At 56.9% G+C, this 14,254-nt stretch overlaps 4 protein-coding genes across 4 annotated transcripts; 3 read left to right on the top strand and 1 right to left on the bottom strand.

Moving 5' to 3' along the window:
* Positions 1-822: 822 nt before the first annotated feature.
* Positions 823-1,707, top strand: ACRALDRAFT_1060081 (uncharacterized protein; the record flags this gene model as incomplete). Its single annotated transcript, XM_071016176.1, has 1 exon — positions 823-1,707. A coding segment is annotated over exon 1 (184 nt), but the record flags the coding sequence as incomplete, so codon positions are not given.
* Positions 1,708-4,023: 2,316 nt separating this feature from the next.
* Positions 4,024-6,377, top strand: ACRALDRAFT_2015108 (uncharacterized protein; the record flags this gene model as incomplete). Its single annotated transcript, XM_071019797.1, has 5 exons — positions 4,024-4,043; positions 4,097-4,206; positions 4,245-4,302; positions 4,348-4,512; positions 4,562-6,377. The coding sequence occupies 5 exons, from the start codon at positions 4,024-4,026 to the stop codon at positions 6,375-6,377; spliced, it is 2,169 nt and encodes a 722-aa protein (XP_070878971.1).
* A 506-nt stretch (positions 6,378-6,883) lies between these two features.
* Positions 6,884-7,750, bottom strand: ACRALDRAFT_2095842 (uncharacterized protein; the record flags this gene model as incomplete). Its single annotated transcript, XM_071022746.1, has 1 exon — positions 6,884-7,750. One exon carries the CDS (start codon positions 7,748-7,750, stop codon positions 6,884-6,886), a length of 867 nt encoding a protein of 288 aa, XP_070878970.1.
* A 1,116-nt stretch (positions 7,751-8,866) lies between these two features.
* Positions 8,867-11,898, top strand: ACRALDRAFT_1026338 (uncharacterized protein; the record flags this gene model as incomplete). Its single annotated transcript, XM_071014788.1, has 3 exons — positions 8,867-8,933; positions 9,425-9,915; positions 9,982-11,898. The coding sequence occupies 3 exons, from the start codon at positions 8,867-8,869 to the stop codon at positions 11,896-11,898; spliced, it is 2,475 nt and encodes an 824-aa protein (XP_070878969.1).
* Between the last annotated feature and the right edge of the window lie 2,356 nt (positions 11,899-14,254).

Genomic DNA, 14,254 nt, shown 5'->3' with positions numbered 1-14,254 from the left:
GTTATTGACCACCTACGATACTCGAATTTCTCCTGCGTACCTTATACACCATACCTAGCATCGACCAACACTATTCAGTCTTTATCAGCATCCGGGAAACCGACATGCCTCCCCTCCCTGCCGTCGTAAACATGCTGTACAACGGCATGAGGATGACCGGAACTACAGTCTTGACACCCTCGACAAGCGTCCCGGCCCCAGCTGTCATATCTCTCCGTCCTGTCCGAAGAGACGATGATGAACCCGATTCTGACGAAGAAGAGCCGAAACGCGGGTTGGTATAGTCTCCCATCGTCGCCTCGTTGCCAGCCTTCGGCATCGTCAGCATCATCTGGTGCTTCTGCTTCCTCGTCATCGTCGTCGCCATGCCCAAGTCTATGAGGCCCCAACCGAGAGGTCACGCGGTCTACCGCTGGGCCGTGCTGGGGATATTCTGGAGCACGCTCTTCACTTTCGCACCCATCATTGTATCTGTCGTGGGCACCTGGCTTCTACTCTACTGTCTTGTCGCCCATCCAATTGCAAAAGTTGCACGGTGGATCACGGGAAAGGAGAGAAAGGTAATCCTGGGATCTAACTTCTCTTATTCCCCCCCAGCTTTCTATTTTATGGTCTGACAGTCGTCACTGAATCTTCTCCAGAGACGAGGCCGTTGGCATCCCGCCATCTTCCTCAATCGAATCATATTCCCAAGTGAGGACGACCTCCCACCCGAATCCGAGACTAAGCTTGCGGCGGAAACAGAGAGAGCGACTAGCATCCGAAGCTACGAGTCCGAGTCCGATCCGTCTCTGTCTTCGATTCCCGGTTCACCCCCGCAAGCTCACCATACTGCCGCCCAATCGTCCTTGTCTAGCATGCCAGTGCGAGTCGAACAAGAGCCAAATCAACTGCCAGAAAGCTCTGGACATGGCTGCCAAGTCCCCGGAGGAAGCCCCCTGGCAACGCATTCCAGGCCAACCCAAGCCCAATCTGAAGGGGAAAATCAAGACGATGGAGACAGATACCGGTCGGTGCGTTTCTCGGGGGAGGATTCCGTCTTTACCTACCCCGATGCTCCGCCATCTGCTCCCCCTCAGGCCGTCCTTCCTAAACGAGATGATATCGCTGTCACCGCGCCTTCGACGTAACGTCCGGGATAAGCGGGCAGGAGGGTTAGGACTCGGGAGCTGAGATATCAGCGTGGCTTGGACTTACTCTTATAGGTCGGGCCTACATTCACCCCAGACATGATGTGTATTGGTGCTGGGATGCGAAGACCCAGAAATCAGTACAAAGCATACATACCCAGTATAGGATAATGCCAACAGTGCTCTATTCAGAAAGCGGGCTTTGATGCGCCTGGAGCACCCACATCAGCAATAGCACTTGATCACATCGCAACCCCAAAGACTCATGACCATGTGGCCGAGGCTAATTTACTCGCAGTATGATCATAATCAGCCTCAGACAGAATCCCCTGGAGGAGAGCCACCAACGCAGCGAGGCAGTATACTACTACAGCCCCATCGATCTGGCTAACAAATCTAGAGCCAGTCTACCAATACCGGCAGCCGTTTTCTTGACAAATTCTCCCAGGCAACGACCGAGGGATGCTCCCATGGCCACCACCGCTCGAACTGCAGACCAAGCCAGTCGACCGAGACAGGCAGCCGTTTTCTCGGGCAATTCTTCCAGCCAACGGCTTACGGATTCTATCGTGGCCACCGCTGCTTGAACGGCAGACCAAACAAGATAAAGAATGATATAGACGACCAAACAAGTCGCAGCCCAACGCCCGATAGTGCTCCAGGTAGGCAGCCATTGCCATATAGGAGTGGCGGCAGAAATCTCGGTGGGGAGCGTATCGGACTGTCCTCGGAGGACGGGCTGAGATGGCTGAGAAGATGATGTGTCAAGGTCGTGCGTGGAAGCTGAAGCAGACCGTCCTCGGGCGACGGGCTGAGGTACATCATAAGATGGTGTGTCAACGTCGTACGTGGAAGCTGTAGCGGACTGTGCTCGGACGACGGGCTGAGGTAGACCATAAGATGGTGAGTCAACGTCATACTGGGAAGCCGAGGCGGACTGAAAGGTCCGCCTGGACCAGAAAGCCGAAGGAGATGGATCAACAGGTGGTCGGGGCGGTGACTGGGACCTCTGGCGACCCAGTCTGCGCCGCCCAGGGCGTGGATAGGCATGCACATATTCGTGCAACGGAACGGTCGCCTTGATGACGGTCGACGGGTCTTTCCACCGCACAAAAGCGTTCAACTCGATTCTCAATCGATCATAAGAGGCGGGCGTCAGGCAGGGTCTCGTCCCATTCCTCAGTCTCCGGAGAATATGGAACGGAACGCTGTAGACGTCGCGAATGTTGATAAACGAAGGCTTATCCATCCTCCCGTCGGCGAACTTGAGCAAGATTCCCGAGTCGGGGTGGGGATCGGACGGGTAGACGGGGAGGTGGTGGCCGCGACGCGCAGGCGAGTCGGGGAATCGGTCTAAAAGGGCCATTCCCCCAAAGGAGGTGATCTATTTGGTGATGCGACACGGGGGTTAAAAGGTCAATACACTCCCACTATCCATACATACCCACACGCATGCTGCAGCACGCACACTCGTGACGAACCTTGAGTATGTCAACTTGATCATCGACCTTTTTCTTGGAAAGAACTACGACTGGGTGGTTAAAGGCCCCATCGGGTGGGAGGCGGGGATTGAGTGGGATTTCGCTGTCGGCGACTTCATCCCTATCCGGTAGAAACCAAACGGAACCTGCCAGCGACGAAGGTGGGGAAGATAGGATGACCTGGTCTGGCATGTCGAGGCCTTCTGCTTCTCTGGGGCTGGGACGTGGAAGGGCGACAGGCGGCGAATGGCGATATCTTCCTGCTTAGGCGTTGAAGCAAGAGAGGAGCACACATGCTTGCGGAAGGTGATGTCTATATAGCTGGATAGATGCGAGAAGAAAGTCACCCTCGGCGCAAACGTCTAGTTCATCTGGTCGTGGGGAAGGATGCCGTAGCCATGGAGAGAATAGACACAACAAAGCCGTCGTTGTGCTTGGGATATAGTATGTGACGGCGGCTGATTTGTAGGTGCTTGTTACACGGCATTGCATTCAACATGGGCACCGGTCTCCCAATGCGCCAACAACAGGGCGACAAACGGGGCGGTGTTTGGTCTGCAACGGGGAGCGATCGGATTACTGAGAAAAGTCGATGGGCCAATCTGCAGAGCCGTCACCCGGCCATCTAAGCACCGTGGATTACGGCTGTCCCGACAGCGTGATGAATGAGATGGGTGTTGGCAGTTGCAAAGTGCTTAGGTTTCCCTTCCCCTCGGCCAGCCACAGCCTCACAGGCCTGGGACTGAGAGGATATGCAGTATAGAGGAGAATTGCCGTAAGGGAGGCACGAGAGGAGTGCCCGGAGAGCATGCTCTGATCGAGCCTGTGTCTATCCATGGTCAACAGGTGCCTGCCGAGAGATACGGAGATCTGAGTAAAAGAGAACCAGGACAAAGATATGTCAGTGTGTTGGTCTGAATGCCGTTGCAGGTATCGTAATGCAAAATACTCCTCTGCCCGAAATTTCTGCGAATAGCCTTGAAAAGATGGTGTTATCACGCTTGAAAGCGGATCGAGGATAGGATACGTGGCAGAAATCGAACCAGTCACGCATAAATCTGCGCATTTTCATTATAGAGGGTTTCCAGGGACCCTGCGGGAATGTCCATCTGTATAGGTCGGGCTTGCATGCCGCGGAGAGACGACAGAAGAACAAAATCCTTTTTTGAAACTTGAATTGATCTGTCATAACGGAGACGCGCTTACTTTGCAAGTCAGAAGCTGAAATTTCATTCCTTCGAACGACGTATTCGTAGCGTGTACTGTGCCTGGCCATCAGAAAAGCAACAGCTGGGTCGGGACGGGGACTAAACGGAAGTGCAAACGGTGAGACGGTGCCCGGCTGCTCCCGAACACGCTCTCCATTCTCTCGGTGAGACATATTTGTATGTACAGTTGGCGGTGTACGTGGAATGCTGGCCATGGAGATGGGGTGGCCCGTGCGCTACTGTCCGGTTAGCTAATTAGTGTACGACAGAATTGCAGAATGACCGTTTCCGATCTAGCGCCGAATATGGACACATTCCTGCCGTGGCCCAAGTCACGTGATTTTTCTCGCAGCCTCGTTCAATTTTTCCTAGCCGCCATTCCCCTTAGTCAGGCTTTCTCTCCCGCTCGGACTGTTGGTTTCCAGCCCAGCAGCTATCACAAAACACCACCGACCTCCTCTTTAATCTCTGTCCCAGCCGTCTGTCAACACACGCGACAGGGAAGAGAGCTCGGTGCTAAAAAGGAAGGCAATTGTTTTCCATCTCTCGCTCTTTTGCTTCCTCATCTCGAACGGGCTCAATCGATGCTCCTGCCTGGCTCATCACGCTCCTCGATTCCACCACTCCCACTCCTATCGACAGCCAGAATTGCAACGGTCGCGTCACGCCCGTGTCGAGGTTGCAGACGCGATTGTCCCAATTAGCTGAGAGCTGCTCGTTTTCATCCATCTCATCCGACTAGTCGTGCGGCCATCATGCCTGCTGACGCCCAGGCTGCTGCCCAGCAGCAAACCGTCGTCGATGACCAGAGCCACAACACACACAGCATCCATGCCGATAGGAACAACAACAACAAATCGCCCATGGGTGACCCGGTCACTCCCGACCCGGATGGTCTCGCTGTCATCTCGTCTCAAACCACCCTCCCATCCACAGAAGCTCCTCCTTCGCCCATCGATCCCAACTCGTCATTCAAGACGGAGGTCAACGACGACAGAATAAGCTCCGCTACCGTCATTCCCTCATCCCTCACGCCGCCGCCCTCCTCACAAATGCCGACCCATGCTAGAAACGGTACCCTGCCCACCGGCTATGTCGGCTCTCGGCGTTCTACCCTCTTCTCGCCCCCCGACACCGCTCTCAGCACGGCCCCGGGCAATGCTCGACTGGAATGGGCCGTCGCTGCCGAGTACATGGCCCCCTCTCCTCAGCAAGTCCTCGAAGCTCCCGCCGATGAATTACGCGCCATGGTGCAGGCCTGCGTCTCCGAACACGCCAAGCTGAAGATGGAGGCTGCCCACCACAAACTACAATACAATCTCTTGAGCCTACAGGCAAACGAGGATGCGAAGCGAGCCGAGGTCGAACACGAAATGATTCGTCGTGAGGTTGAGGCGCTGCAAAACACCGAATGCTCCCGACAGGCTCGCCGCGAGCTGAGCGCTGCCATCCAGACGTCCCAGCTCCAATGCCTCAAGATGAAAAAGCTATACGAGCAAGCCGTGCAAGACAACCGCGCGTTGAAGCAGCGTCTCAAGAGCGCCAAGAAGCTCCTGATTGAGAAAGAGGACCACATCTGCAATCTCAAGGAAAAACTCGACATGGCTCTGACTCGGATACACGAAAACCGCGAACATTTCCAGATGCTCCGTAGCCCCGGCGGCATCTTCCACCACGCCCTGACACCCCCCAAACAACAGGCCGTCTCGACGACGCCTCAACAGCCCACCCGGGCTACCCAGCGCCAGACGCCCCGGGGCAGCCAACGCAACGCCAACGCCCGCGTCGACACCGGTCACGGCCAGGAACGCATGGTCGCACTGCTCCAGGCTATCAACCAGGACAACAACAGCGCTCCTTCGACCCCGCTGGCCGCGAGCCGGCCCCTCCCGCCCCGCAACATGTCCAGGCACACGCGCAATGCGCAGTCGCTATCCTCCCTGCCCATGACGCCAGACTCGAAACCTCGAGGTAGCCACGCCGCGCTGCTCCCATCCGTCAACCTCGTCCCCCAGACCGAACCGCCTCACCGTCGCGCCGGCCTTGATTTCATTCCAGAGAGCCCGCAGCGCCGACGCCGACGGAGCCGGGAAAGCACCATCTCCGCCACCGAGGACAACGAAGAACTGGCACGCCGAGCTCTCGAGTCCGTCGGGGTCGGGGGCTCGGCAGTGCTGTCTCAGGGAGTACCGGACGGCCCGCGCGGACCACGCCGTCCGCTCCCCAATAGTAGTAGAGACGAGGAAGAGGACGTGACGGAGAGTCAGGCGAGCCAGGCGGCGTCGGAGATGCTGCGCCGCGACCCGCGGCAGAGCTTCGAGGTGGCCAGCTCGATCGGGTCCAGGGACGTGACGCCGGCGCCCATCGAGAAGAGTGCCAGGCTGCAGGCCACGCTCCTCTCGAGCCACGGTAAGCACGGGGTGGAGAAACGCAAGTTCAGCGGCGGCATCCCGCCACCGGAAGAGCTGCGGCCAGACCAGGCCAGCCCGAGCAAGAGGATACGACTTGGTGCAGACCAGCCCGAGGAGGGTCGGCACCAGGGCCTTGGCATTCAGTAGCGCAGGTTGCCGAGCTGGCTTTATCGTTTGCTTATTGAAAAGACGGAGGATAACTCGGGTTGCAATGATTCGAGCCTACTGCTCGCGACAGCAGTGATATGTCTCCCCGAACTGGTGGGCTTTAACGACGCAGTTTCATTTTTGCAGTTTGTCCCGAGTATCAGACATTGTACATTATACCATTTTCACGACTGACATGACAGGGCTGGGGGAGTTAAAAATGGCAACGGGAATAGGATCGGGAACGCGATGGCGATGGGGATTGGGCACAGAAACAGGTGAATCAAATCGTGGATCAGAGAGAGCAATAGAACGAGGAACCATATCCGCATTGCCTCCCATGTTTGATCATGGGCATGTGCTTTGTGACCAAGCGAATTAATTCAAACCGTGCAGTCTTAACATGCGAGGTTGCATTATTTCGCCCGTCTGGCATCTAGTGTAGTGACCAGCGTTGTGCTTATCCAGGAACTCGCCCAGACCAACAGCCGTATCTATTACTTACTCTACAACGAAGCGAGCACGTCGCTTGAGAACTGTTCAAACCCATCAATGAAGCACACATGGCCAGCATTCCGAATAACCTTCAGCTCAACCTCCTTATCCTTCCCAGCCTCCTTGAATCCTTCCTGGACTTCATCCCTCATAGTCGCCATGGTCTGGGGCAGATTGGCATCATTCTCGCCCACCACGAGCAGCGCCTCCTCCACCGAGGCCCCGACCTTGCGGAACAAGGGCCGAATGTCGAACGTATCGCTCCGCAGGGCGTTACAGCACGTCTCGAAGCCGTCGAGCGTAGTGGTAGCCATGACAGCGCGCATGCGGGCGGCCTCGTCCGGGTGGGCGGCGAGCCAGGCATCGCCGAACCAGCGCTGCAGGGTGGACTCGATGGTGGCGTCGAGGGAGCCGGCGTCGCGGGCGGCCTTGACGCGGGGGGCGAAGAGGTCCTCTGCGCCGGCGTTGCGGGGCGACGAGGAGATGGTGTCGCAGACGACGAGCTTCCTCACGCGGCCTGGGTTGCGGGTGACGAAGTAGAAGGAGAGCGCGGCGCCCATGGAGACGCCGATCCAGGCGTGCAGGGTCGGGATGTCCAGGTGGGAGAGGAGGTGTGAGACGTCGTCGGCGAGGGAGGGGAAGGTGGTGGAGGTCAGGTCGGCGGGCGCGGTGGAGGCGCCGTGGCCTGGTTGGTTGAAGTTGAGGGTGCGGAAGTTGCGGGCGTGGAGGGACGGGAGGACGGGGTCCCAGGCCGGGAAGGGGGCGCTGAGCGAGTTGGCGAGGAGGATTACGGGGCTGGACGACGGGCCGGCGAGGCGGTATTCGAGGGAGCGGCCGTCTGGGAGGGTGAGGAGGGAGGAGTCGCTGTCGGTGGCCATGGTCACTGGGTTGATCTGCTTTGCTTCGTGTTCTTGTGGACAGTGAGTGTACGATTGTAGTTGAAACGAGTAGGTTGACGTTGTCTAGTATCTTTTATATTTCTACGGTGATGAGACTCGGGATAAGATGAGGATTGGGAGAAATACGAAGTTGGGCAAAGGCTCTCGTATAACTGTAGCACAAATGTACCGAGTACCCCGGTGACCAAACTAGTTTGAAGTGCTGTGACTTGGGACTGAGCCCAGAATATTAGCACAGTAAAGTAGCTATCCCCCAAATTCCCGTTCGTCTTCTGGCTACAGTGGGTGTAGCTACTTCTATTCGAGCTACCCCTCCTCGTACGAGCTGCCGTGACGTGACTGCCGTGACTGCCGTGACGTGACTGCCATGACGTTGTCACAGTCACGTGACTTTGAAGCCAACCCCGCCTTATGGAAGCTTTATTCATGTGGTCCGTGCGTTTTCATCTCCATCATCCTCAACATCACGCGTCGCGACTCTTCCCTCTGGCATCACTCAACACAGCTTTTGCATTTACGCTAGCCACCATCGCCCTCCACACCACTCCAGTAGTGTATTCAATTCGCACAATGACTCGTGGAGGCATGTATCCAGGTCCACAACCGCCTGGGGCGCCCTCTTTAAACCGATCAGAGAGCCCTACCCGTGTACTCAAGGTCATCGGTTCGACGGCTTTGCTCTCTTCCATTCGGTAGAACAACGCTCTGCTGGTTTCCCGTCGCTCTAACGTAGGCCTCCACGAAGCCGTCGATACGATTGCTCGTTCCAGACCACCGCATCAATTAGTCGCCGCCTTATACTCCGACCTCCTGGGTCCTGGGTCCCGGCTTGTGGGCTCGTAAGCCGGTGCCAACTGGGTGCCTTGTGGGCAGTCAACGTACCTATCACCATCGCTTGCATGGAGCTGGCCCATTGTCTGGCTCAGCGTTCAAAATCCATGTCAATGCGATCATTACAGTCTCGTCGCCAGACCATCGACGTTCGGGTCGTTCTACGACCGTGAGAACGCATTGCTCGTCTTGGAGCGCAGCCCAGCCAGGCGTCATTCTCGAGTCTTGCGCCGTGCCCATGACTTCTCAACCGCTGCCATTACCATGAGTGAGAGCGCCACCGCAGCCCAGCGCCGGCGGCGTCGCATCCCCGACGAGCTCAGGAAACGAAGTGCCATGAGCTGTGACCTGTGTCGGAAGGTGAGACTGCCCGACTTCTAGCGTCCCAACTTCATCTCATCGCCAGCCTGAACCTATTATCATTCCGTTTCGTCCGCTGTTTCCTGCAGTACCGGAGCCCTGGCTGATCCGTGGGTTGATAGCGACGATGTCGTTGCGTGCCTTTATCTGATGGCGAGGGGTGTGTCGCCTGTCGCGAGCATAACGTCCCCTGTACCTATAGGACCCCGAGGAAGACTCGATTCTATGGCAGTGTTGATGATCTCAGTGACCGGTACGGTCCCCTTTCTCCTCCGCCCCCTCGTTTTTCTTCTTCCTGTCCTTGTCACGCTACCCTGCGACCCACTCCCGAGCAACGATACTCATCTTGCCCGACCCGTCGTCTTGTGCCGTTGAATCTCTGGCAACGGCCCCGTCTTCAACGTTCATACACTAACTGCCAAACTCACCCCAGGTACCGATGCTTGGATGCCATTATCAAAGGGGCCTTTCCGAACGATCCTACCTCCACGACCGCAGACCTCCTCCAGCTTGGCCAGCGCATGGGCTATCGTATGCCTGATCTAGCACGCTCCAATCAGCACCGTGTCCGCCTTGAAGATCTTATCCGAGTCCCTGGAAGCAGCGGGTCTACACGTTCCGGCTCCGCCACGTCCGACTCCCGTGACGCGACGGACCGCACGACTCCCGGCTCCGAACCGACCACATCAATTGCAGGTGACCATGGCGCCGAACCCACGGTCGCCATATCGGAAAGCCGGGATGCCGGCGCTTCTGAAGACGATGAGACCCATCTTTCTCTCGTCCGGGGCCCTTCGGGCATCGAACATTATATCGGCCCGTCAGGTACCCTCAACTTTCTAAACCACCTGCGTCACCTTATCATGTCGACACAAGTCGGCGCCGAGGCCTGTACCGAGCGCGTGTCCAACTTCACCCAACAAGAGGGGGTTCAAGCCCTCGAGGCCGGTGATGTCGATGACCCTCACGATTCACACGTGGATGTTGGGCCGGGAACGCAAGAAACGCAGGGAACACAGGAAATGCAGGGAACCGCCACTGGTGTCAACGCCGCCGCCTCTGGTTCCCGATTCGGACCGTCGCCTAGCCCCGTTACGTCTTCCATCGCTAGCGACTTTACTCGCATGCCCATCGTAGACCTCGATGCGATGCTTCGGGGTTTTCCGCCGGATGACATCCTCGAGATGCTCATTCATGCATACTTCAAGAATGTTCACGACGACTTCCCCCTCTTCAATCGCCCTACCTTTGAAACCGAGTACGAGCTCTACGTCGTCCAGGCACGGCGGTACTTACACATGGCTCCTATGGCAGCGCCGCTCCAGGGCAGCCGGCCCCTACCCGACTGGGGATGGGTGGGCTGTCTACACATGATGATGGCTCTCGGCTCTATATCGAACCCACGCATCCCCGGTATCCACCATTACCAGCTTCGCGTGGAATGTGTCGCCGCCACGCGCCGACTTCTCCCTCATTTCATTTCCAAATGCACTCTATCCAACGTACGGGTTCTCCTACTACTCGCCTTGTTCCTCCACAACAACAGCGAACGAAACGCGGCGTGGAACCTCGTGGGCACGGCAACACGCATCGCCTTCGCATTGGGGCTCCACCGCGGCGACACGAGCTCCGCCTTGCGGCCATTAGACCGCGAGGTCCGGAAGTGGGTCTTTTGCACGCTTTATGCCTTTGATCAGTTCCTGGCCTCAAGTCTGGGCCGTCCTAGCGGCCTGCAGGAGATGGACGTGGAAGTCATCCCACCCAGGGAAGGGCTCCTCGAAGGCAGCAGTGGTATGGATGCGAACCTGGCATCCATATCGCTCAAGCTGCAATTGGTGCTGGCCAAGACGCGGCTCATGTACGCCAGGCCGCCGCGGACGCTCCACGTGGGGCCGCAACTCGGCCCGGCCAAGCCGACCATTGAAGATGTATTGAGGTCGCTTGCTGCGTGGAAACAGGAAGTGGCCCATACGAGCTTCAACTTGCCGTCCGTCCAGTCGGGGGTGCGCATCTGCGGGGCTGTCGATAGCACCGACGTGATGGAATTTGACGAGCTGAAGCTGTCGCTTTCGTGGAAGACGCGGTCGCAGCTCCGCGCCGTGTTGCTACTCCATATCCAATACCACCACATCGCCATAGTATGCACGCGGTCTGTCCTGCCACGGGAGATAGCGGCGGCGCAGAAACGCATGGGGCAAGGCAACAACAGCAACAGCAGCGACGCGACCATGTCGCCCGTCTCGGACATTTGCCTCTACCACGCATGCCAGCTGACGTACCTGGTTCTGCTGCTCGACACGTTTGAGCTCGTCAACGGGCTGTCAGGCCTGGACGTCTTCTACGCCTACTGCGCTGCCATGGTCCTCATCCTTCGGCTCCTGCGGCGGATCCTCCTCCCGGAGGAGGCACAGGCACCGCAGTCACGCGAGGCGGAGATCCAGGTCCTCGTCAAGGACCTCGTGCTGCGCCTGCAGGGCGTCATACACAAGACGGAGAAGAGCTCGTCCATGAAGCGGTTCGCAAAGGTGGTCGACGCCTTTTCCGAGTGCACGAGCGAGACGGGACGGCTACGCCTTGGGTGGTCACACGCGCGGCAGGCCGAAGGGCAGGCTTGGTTCGGCGGCGGTTCCACTGGTCCGGGCGAGACACACGCACTCGGCGCAGACGGGCAGCCTGAGGTGCCGGGCTTCCATCCACAGGCGGGCATGGCGGGTATGCCGTTGCATCCCGGGCAGGCGGCGGCCGTGGCGCCGGAGCTGAATAACCCGGCCCACTTGGAGACGCCGACGAACATGTGGCCGCTGTCCGCGTTTGGGGCGATGGGGGTCCAGCTTGACGATGGTGGTTTGGGGGTTCAGTCTATTGGAAACGAACCTGAGGCTGCGCCGGAACGGGGCAACATGGAGACGGTCTTTGCCACTTATGGGATACCGTAGGGTTTTCCACGATGGCCGGGGCTTCTTAAACCTGGATGTACGGCGCTGAGACTAGAATCGTGTCAGCCATGGTCCATGTATCGGCTGCGAAAACGTTACACGCCAACCATGTTGGTGTAGGTGTCATTTATCTTGGAGTGAAGCTGGCGCAAGGCGAAAAAGGGGCCGTCGAATGAAGATTCGTGGCGTTGGGATTCCACTAGCCACAACGCCATGTATTCGTCAGACGTGGTGGCATCGAGTGGCTGGCAGCTAGGGACGCAAAGTGACCCGGACCAGAGCTACCAAGGGATGTTGATAGATAATTACTTTCTGTTATTACACACAACCTGTCACAGCATCGAATGCCAGCGCCAGGCGTTATCTGGAGGTAATCGGTGAAGGAGCCTTGTCAAGTTATCGCTTCATTGTCGTCATCCCGAGCACTTTGGACAAGTAAATGGCACGTAAAGATGAAGTAGGGAATGATTTCTATTATTTGGTTTATTGTATTTTATTCATTTTGGTGCTGCAAAGGACTCGTTCTTCTGTACGGCAGGGAAGAAGTGCCTCCCCCTGGACAGACGTCCCTTATTACCCGTGTCTGCGCCGATGGACTTGTCCAAAGCAGCCTCACCCGCCAAAGACACCCAATAAAGGGGGCTTTGTAAAATCGAATGAGCCTCCAGCCAGCAGGCATAAATCCAAATTGTGCCCAGGCTGATATGTCACTTCCCCAACACTCCTCCGCAAGACCGCTCAAGCAAAAGCAAACAAGATGCCGTCGAGTTTGAGAGCCGAGAACCGAGAATGGGAAGAGGGAGGTGAGATGTCAACAGGGGTAGAATTGTGTGGGACGCCAAATCGAGAGTCAGGTCGTGCTTCCAAACCCCCGAAGATAAGGGGGACCACTCGGAAATAACGAGGAGAAAAGGGCGAGGGCGAGGTCGATGTAATGGCCACCCGTCTCTCGTTCCACCTTCCCGCCTTTGTTTCCTGTGGGAATCATGCGGGAAGCGAGGCGGACGGACAGGATGTTAAAGACGCCGATGTTTGTTCCATCTCTAGGTGATGTAAGGGCGAGAAGTAGGGGTGAGGGCGTGCCGTGTAGTCGAACTTTTATTCGGTCTGGTGCTCGTGTTTATTCGGACAGAGGACCGACGCTATGCCGGCTTCTTTACAGGCAAGTGATGCATTCGTGGTGGCCGCAGAAAGCGCACGACGTGCTGATGACGATCATGCTTCCGCATTTGCAGCAGCTGGGGCAAGGCATTCTGGCGGCTGTAGATGTTTGGTGGTAGTGGTGGTGATAGTAGTGGTGAGTGGTGATGCACTGGTGTAGTGTGTCAAGTAAGATGTACGTATAGTTGGAATAAGTATCCTTTTGATCCAGATGGCTTTCTTTGTCTGTAATATGAGAGAGAGGTGGAAGAAAAAGAAGAGAGAGAAGAGATCGAGGACCACGATCATGATTCCCTCGAGCCCTCTTATACCCAAGGACCAAGGACCGGCTTGCTCGGACAACCTTCTGATCCCTTCTGGTTCTTTCTGATCAACCCAATGGTCCCCCGCGCTACGAAAACGACACAAGCCCAGCATAGGAAAAAATCGGAAGGGGAAGGCTTTGGATGGCGAAAACACGCCAAAGTAGCCAGGGACAAAGCTCGAGACAAGGTCGAGGAGGACGACGACCAGGGTCACCAACGAATAAGAGCGGACCAAGAAAAAAAAAACTAGGACGTGTGGCAACCCTCCTGAACTTTCAAGTTGGCATGGCAGTACAACGTAAGGGGAGAATGGGGGGGAAACGATGCGGTGGCATGCGATACGCGACATGTTGCGATATCAGAGGACGATAAAAGACGAGAGGTAAATTCTGTTACCCTCAAGTTTGATGTAATGCGAGATACGGCGGTCATGTACCAGGACACACCGGACGGGTGGTGTGGAGAAGTGTGGCTTTGGCTTTTGGCTGTGGACGCGCGCCCGGGACCGCAACCGGTTGGAAGACGGGGATATAGCGTGCGCCTTTGAATCGACTCGGGCGAGAGAGCCATGAGGTGAATCGGGATGATTGGCTGGGGCGGCGAATGGATCCCCCAAGCCACACCACCACCGAGCTCTTCTTTCACCTCACCGAGCTAGTATGTACTTTAGGTAGGTGCTATCGCAGGCTCCTTTGGGTCTCTCGGTGACTAGTCTACCGGTAGATGCGCTGGACGGTGACGTTTTACTGGTCTCTGGGCTACTGGCGACTAACTGGAAGCAGCTAGGTGCAGCGGTGCTGGTGCAAAAGCCCGGCCTCTGGAAAGGATCGTCGGTTGGTTGTCTGGGGAAATGCTACCTTCTGGCGTATCCTCCAAGGGTAGGAAAAGGA

Source organism: Sodiomyces alcalophilus, assembly GCF_042370955.1.
Source record: "Sodiomyces alcalophilus JCM 7366 unplaced genomic scaffold ACRALscaffold_1, whole genome shotgun sequence".
Classification (NCBI taxonomy): Eukaryota; Fungi; Ascomycota; class Sordariomycetes; order Glomerellales; family Plectosphaerellaceae; genus Sodiomyces; species Sodiomyces alcalophilus.
The sequence above is the reverse complement of the archived record's forward strand: the minus strand, read 5'-3'. Positions and strand labels throughout refer to the sequence as shown.